Raw genomic sequence first — 7399 nt, forward strand, 5'->3', positions numbered from 1 at the left:
CTCTCTCTCTCTCTCTCTCTCTCTCTCTCTCTCTATATATATATATATATATATATATATATATATATATATATGCTGCTCTGTATAATTGTTTATTAGATTACCAGGGAGTTAGGCACTATCAATGATACAAAGTAGATCAAATAAACTAATATCTACAAGTAAGAAAATATCAACCATTTATTAGTCCAACAAACTTTGGTAACTCAATGTAAAACAGTGTTTTAGAAACAACCTTAAGTGTTTCCTGGAGGTATAGGTATAAGGTATTTTATAATGTATCTTAAACACAACCTAAATACAACATTCAGATCAGGGCAATGATAAAAGCCATACATTAAAATCAGCTAAGTTAAAAAAAATAACTGTCTCCACATAGGTTTCCAATTCTGGTTGTGTCTGTTCTGACCTCTAGATAGGAAAAGGGAGGCCAGCCTGTCTATGAAACAGATCAGACCATCAGCTACTTCAGATGCCTTCTGCATCAAACCACACAGTTTGCAGAAGTGCTCGTGATGGTATAACCCGCATGCTGTGGATTTCTCTCACATCGTATAGAACACTGGTCCCACTGTAGCTACAATATCTGCATAGGGGACACTCTGGCTCAGTTCAATAGCCCGATGCTTTTTCAGGATGAGAAGAGTATAAAATTTGGCAGCTGCCTGTTTTCGGTCACTATTTCTGCATAGCTTTACCAGGCTAAAGGACTGCATTCCCATCTTGTTGAGTTCCTGGGAAAATAATTAGAAAAGAGAAAGAAAAGTGGAACAAAATCATCAGAAGCACAGCAGTCTGTGGATGTGTTATGAACAACAAACAGTACAATTCTTGATAAGTAACTATAATATCCTTAAAAAAAGAAACAGGAGGACTCCAATAGGCTTAAAAAAAAATTCACTGAGAGAAAACCCATTTTACTGAGAAAATGCACACAAAACTAATTTTATACAAATGTATGTGAAAAACCTGTTTGAAATTTGTGAGTCCTGTTTGAAGGACTTTGTGAGGTTACACATTTAATGAATAATCAGCCCACTGTGTGTTTTCTCCTTAAAGTCATCATAGATGCCTGTAAAATAACTTTCAGGGTCAATGTGGTAGTGCATTTGTAGGCTTCAGTGGCAGAGGAATGTAGCTATGTAAACATCTCCTTGTTGGAGTCATCACATGATGCCTGCATACCTACTAGAAATAAGTGAGATACAACACAGTGTTAAGTTATGGAGGAAGGTAATACCTTTAATAAATTTTAGGATTTGGAATTGCATTCCTACAAAAGTAGAGTTTTTATTTGTCTAGAAATACTGCCGCAAACACTTGCCAGTATCCTTATGCCTACCACACTCCTTGGATGATTGTAAGATGTGCTGAGGAATGCCAACAAGTTTCTGACAGTATAAAGTACTTGACACATTAATAGGGAAAATACTTCATGTGTTTTACCTCAACCACATGCATAGTCCAGCATTAGTAACCTTTCAAAAATGGCATACCCAACCTTTGTTCATTTCCTTCCTTGAGAGACAGGTGTGGATTATGTGACCTTTTCCTCCATGACATCCCTTTTGACTTCAAGAATTCTAAAAACAACATTAACCAAATAACAAAACAAAACAAAACAAAACAAGACTGCCCTAAAATGCCAGATATACAAGATAGAATATGTGAGCTTATCTATGTTTAAATCTATAATTAAATGTTTTCCTTTGGAAGTTGCTTTGGTGATGGTGTCCCTTCACAGCAATAAAACCCAAGCTAAGACAGTAAGAATGTATCAGTGAGAAAGTCAGCAATGAACAACCCAATCTGAGGTACAGAACCTGGGAAACTTGGGAACTGGAGTCATTAAGAGCTCAGTGGTTAGGACCTGGGGTCAGATTAAAAGCACAACTGCAGGAGTCAGACCTTCTATCAGTGCAGCAGCTTCACAGAGACCAGAGACTACCCACACACAGCAGGAGGCAAGAAGGTTTAATGTTTGCAAATAACGACTATTGAGGCTTTGTACTTGGGACACGGATACTGAGTAGGGAAAAAGCATCAAACCATAAATAGAGACTAAGTGGTGCTCCACAATGTATAGGAAGATGGCCTGACTCTGTCCTTTTTGTCAACCTGGGAAGAAGGAACATCTGGAAACTGCTTTCGTCAGATTGACCTGGGAGCAGTCTATGGGACATTTGTTTTTGATTAATGAATGATGTGGGAGGGTCCAGTCCACTGTGGACACAGCCATCATTAGATATTGAGTAAAATCTCTAACATTAAAGAGCAAATAATAAGAATATATTGAAAAGATTCATTACAGAAAGTGAATACAAAGGCCAAAGAAATAATACAATTTGAAGCTGAAGTTTTTCACTATGAACACAAAAAGTGATTGGGATGACCGTGAACAAAGCATATTAGTGGTCACTTGGGGAAGGGAGTGGGTCTTACCTCATGGGAAGGATGTGGCGAGAGAAAAAAGTGATGTGAGGACATTGGGGGAGTTTAAGTAAGTTCATTATTTTGAGTGTGGTGATAGTTTTTCATATGTGAAAATAACTCCAAATGCATTTAATACAGTAAACTAAGTATAGTGAACAATATGTTGATATGTATAGTTTGTTACTTATCAACCATGCCCCAATAAAGGTTTTAAAAAATTAAATAAAGATTATATGAACCAAAATAGTCAATAACTTTAAAAACTAAACCAAAACAATAACAAAACTCTCAGAAAACATAAAGCAAATTTTATTTAAAACTGAGAAACAAAGTTTCTAGATACAAAATATCTAAAGATACAAATCTTTAGAGACTGTAAAAATACAAAGAAAAATATAGAGATGAAAGTGTTTATATAAAGGAATAAATAAGGAAGAGCCATTATCTGATGTATACATTCTCCAAGAAGAGAAAACAGACAACCAACAAGAAGGAAGTCTAATTAAAAGTATTTTATGTGTCTGGGTGTTTTTCCTGCATGCATGTTGTGCACAGTGTGTGTCTGGTGCCTTTGGAGGACAAAAGAAAGGGCTAGATCCCCTGGAACTGGGGTTACAGATACTTGTAGTCTATCATGTGGATACTGGGAATCAAATGTGGGTCCTCTGGAAGAACAAGTGCTCTTAACCACTGAGCTATCTCTCTTAACACCAGAAAGTCCAAAATTTTAAAAGTCCTAGAATATGAAAATAGTGATTAAAAATACCCAGTTCAGGGCAATACAATAAACTTAAAACAAAGCCCCCTCATCATCATGAAATTTCAGAGCATTGTGGAGGGGGATGATCTAAGAGCTTCTAAAGAGAAAGTAAATGTCACCAAGATGATCATGAACCAACGCTGTGCCTGACTTCAATAACAACACATGAATCCTAGACATGTCCCAAAACTTTATCAGAAAAAGTATTTTCTATGTAGACAACCAATCAAGTTCAAATTAAAAACAAACAAATTTCCAGGCATTGTTTGCAAAGCTGCTATCTGCTATACACCGTTTATCTTAAGAAGTTATGAGGATAGTACTGACAGGAAAGATTTCAGATAAAAGATCAAAGTGAATACAGAGAAACTAAGAAGACACAAGGAATTTTCCATGTTTCTGATAAAGGACTGTTCCAAGAGAAAAGCTGTGGAGGAGAGACAGAGTAACTAGTATGAATTAGATCAAGAGTATAATGGGATGCAAAAGGATTATCTCTGAGGGGACGGTGGGGAACTGATGGTCAGTGGGTTGTATTACATTGCCAAAGAATCTGAAAAATATTTATGGATAGTTACATAGATATCAAGGACATAATCAATGTAATAAAGGACTACAGTGCTCAGTGGTTAAGAGAACTGGCTGTTCTAGCTGAGGACCAGGTTCATACTCATGGAATGGTACAACCATCCGTAATTCTAGTTTCAGGTGATCCAATGTCTTCTTCTGGCCTTTGCAAGCATTGCATGCACACACTGCCCAGACATGCATGCAGGAAGAACATCCATACATATAAAGAAAACTGGTAATTTTTTTTAAAAAAAAGAGGTAATAAACCAAATAACACAACCATAAAATTTAGATGAAAATAACTGTAATCACACTATGAAGCTTCAGTGGAAACTGATTTTTTTTACATAATCTTTGAAACAGAGACTAACAGTCATCTTTTAATAATCTTTTTCTTCTATATTTAACACTAGGCATATTATTCAAAGCCATTTCATGTCAGCAAATGTTTGTTGTCCTCAACAAAACATAAAAAAATGTTTTGTTTCCATAAGTATCTAGATTCTCAAATTAATGTATTATTTACTTTTAGAATAAAGATAAAGGGCTAGGGAAATGGCTCAGTGGATAGAGTGCTTGCTGTGCAGGTATAAGGCCTGGAGTTCAGATCTGCTGCACCATACTGCCATGCTGGGTGGGTCTGGTGGCCAGTAACCCCAGCACTCAGAAGTCATAGGTAAGGGATCTCCAGGGCAAGATCACTAGCTAGACTGACTGGAATAGCAAACTCTGAGTTCAGCGAGAGGCTCAGGAAAAAGTGGAGAGTGACTGAGGAAGCTACTTGATATCAATTTCTGGCCTCCAATACACAAGTACCTGCACATACATGCATCCCATACTAGAATGTGCATATACATGTGTATATACACTACACTTGCATACACACAGTCAATAAATAAAATAAAATGCCATCTTACCCGTAACTCATTTAATGTTTGAAATAATCTTTGATTCCATTTTTCTGTCTCAGTATTTTGTTTGCTGCCTGATGACTCCTGTTTGAATAATCGATAAATAGTTCATTTAAGCAAACTTTATTGAATGCTTACTATGCACCAGGTATTGCATTTGCTACTAGAGAAAAACAACTGTAACACAGTCCTGCCCAAAAAATGTATGGGCTGATGAGGAGAACGACACAAACACAGGACAACTGTTGCTTAAGAGTTCACTAGAGATTAAAGCATTCCACTCTGCAGGAAAGCTAAGGAACCACACACACACATACTCCTATAGGAAACCCCAATAAAACTCACTGGTTCACCAAGCTAGACTTTGGTCTGTACTTTGGTCTATTGTGGGTTCCCTGTCTGGGGTGAGCAGATACATATGTTGTATCTCTCCAACAAAACTTCCGTCATATAACAAAAACCTGTGCAACTTTGTACTTTGTATCCATGCATGTCTTCTGATAAGGAGATCCAAAGTAGGAGACTGTGCAGTCTTACTGGTGATGCAGCTCTGAGTGTATGCCTTTGTGCACTTTGAACAGTAAAGTTAGCAAAGTCAGCCACTTTTGTCTAGGATTTTTCAGTCTGGCCAATCAGAACTCTCGTGATGGGAATAAATAAAAAAATTGTAGAAAATCTGTTGTTGCAAGGCCCCTATATGAACTTAGCTGATGACATAAACACCCTTAAAAATGGTTTAAGAGACCTTTCAGATTTTGAGGCGCTTTGTCTATACATACGGCTAACTCACTGCCTGTCCTGTCATCTGACTCGATTTACTCGTCTGTCTTTTAAAGTTGAATTACTTCAAAAGACAGCTCAGAATTAAAAACTTAAGTTGGAACCCCTTTAAAAGAATTTAGTCTAATTTCTTACAAACTACACCTTATCAGCTGAGAATGGGATCTCTGCTCAGGGGAGGTATTGATCTCTCTGATAAAAACAACAATAACAAGGGAAACAGAGTAGGCTGAGGATGAGAAGCAATATAGTTCTGACATACTTTATCAGCATTCCCAGGCTAGGCTGGACCATAATACGCAATAGCAAACAAAACAAGGAAACAAATTAAGAGGATATATATATATATACACCAATCTCACAGTAGTCAAAAGTTCTTACTGCCCTTGAGGAGGACCTGGGTTAGATTTCCCAGCACCACGTCAGGTAACTGGCAACTATCTGTAACCCCAGGCTTCTGACCTCTTCAGTTACCTGTATGTACAAGGTGCCCATAAACTCACATAGGCATACACATATGCAAATAAATAAATAAACAAATAAAGTTAATGCTAGGACTTAATATGGGATTTGATACTATTTACTAAACAACTTTTGAAAAAATTTCTTTAAGCTAAAAATGCCTTCAGTGCTCTGGAATAAGGTTCAAAGAAGTAACTCAAGGGCTGGAGTGATGGCACTAGCTGCTCTTGCAGAAAACCTGGGTTCAGTTCCCAGCACCCACAGGTGGCTTACAGCTACCAATAACTACAGCTTCAGGGGACCCAACACTCTCTTCTGGCCCTTGTTTCTGAGAACATCAGGAATGTATGTGGTATACTTTCATACTGACAAAACTCATGCCTATAAATTTTTTTAAATGTTTTAAAAAGATTTCTTTTTATATGTATATATCTTTTTTAAAAGAAAGAAAGAAAGAAAGAAAGAAAGAAAGAAAGAAAGAAGGGAAGAAAGGAAGAAAGGAAGAAAGAGAAGGAAACCAGGTAGTAGTAATGCATAGAGAGTCAGTAAGTCAAATTTTTCGATTTGCTATCAAAATGTGGTCCTTTGAGCAGACAATTTTCATTTTCTGATTTTATTTTTTCATATTTTAATATATTTAAAAATAGTTTTAAATATTCTTTTATAATCTAACAACAAAGATGAATAACTGTGTAATCTGAGCAACTACTAAGAAAGAAGACTGATATTATAGATGACAGAGATCATTGTAATAGTAACACTCTTTGACAATGTTTGAAAGCAAAAAAATTACAAGTCAGATTTCTGTATGTATCAACTGCTGCCACAATAGTATTTCTTCCTTTTTTTTAAAAAAATTTCCTTTAATGTTATTGCTTATTCACTTTACATCCTGGTCACAGCCCCCTCCCTCTTCTCCTCCAGTCCCACCCTCACACCCCATTTCCCCAGTCCCCCTTCCTCTTTGAGAAGGGAAGCCCCCCCCCCCGGGTACCAATCTGCCCTGGAACAAAATTATGTTAAATCTAAAAATAATTAATTACATATGAAAAAGTCACCCAAAGACTACAAATATAGTTACCAGTTCAGCTGGACAGTTTTCTTGTGCCAAGGAGGCATTCACTGAAGATGATCCCTCAGTGACTGCAGAAATCATTTCGAGAACATCTTGCTAAAGAAAATTCAGAAATTACAGGTAATTCTGCTAGTGGTTATAAAATTAACAGCTCAGTTTGGTTAAATGATTTATTAACAAATGACATTTCTCAAACTAATTGAATGTACTAATTATATTTTCAAATTTACTTTTCTGAGATGCCTATGATAATCAGTTCCTAATTTATTTATTTATTTATTTATTTATTTTTTTTTTTTATTGGATGATTTATTTACATTTCCTATGTTGTCCCCTTACCCCATCCCCCACCACTCCCTCGGAACCTCCAATCCCCTCGCCCCTCCTCCTTCTTCTCTGTGGATGTAA

The 7399-nt window shown here is 36.6% G+C and overlaps 1 protein-coding gene across 1 annotated transcript in view; it reads right to left on the bottom strand.

Moving 5' to 3' along the window:
• Nucleotides 1-545: 545 nt before the first annotated feature.
• Nucleotides 546-7399, bottom strand: part of Rad21l1 (RAD21 cohesin complex component like 1) — a 24755-nt gene continuing 17901 nt past the window's right edge. Inside the window, exons 11-13 of the mRNA XM_028775011.1 lie at nucleotides 6998-7087; nucleotides 4681-4758; nucleotides 546-734 (exon numbers count right to left, since the gene is read on the bottom strand). Coding sequence (XP_028630844.1) covers nucleotides 546-734; nucleotides 4681-4758; nucleotides 6998-7087 — 357 coding nt within the window. The remainder of the gene's footprint in view (nucleotides 735-4680; nucleotides 4759-6997; nucleotides 7088-7399) is intronic.

Source organism: Grammomys surdaster, unplaced genomic scaffold (assembly GCF_004785775.1).
Source record: "Grammomys surdaster isolate TR1022 unplaced genomic scaffold, NIH_TR_1.0 251, whole genome shotgun sequence".
Lineage (NCBI taxonomy): Eukaryota > Metazoa > Chordata > Mammalia > Rodentia > Muridae > Grammomys > Grammomys surdaster.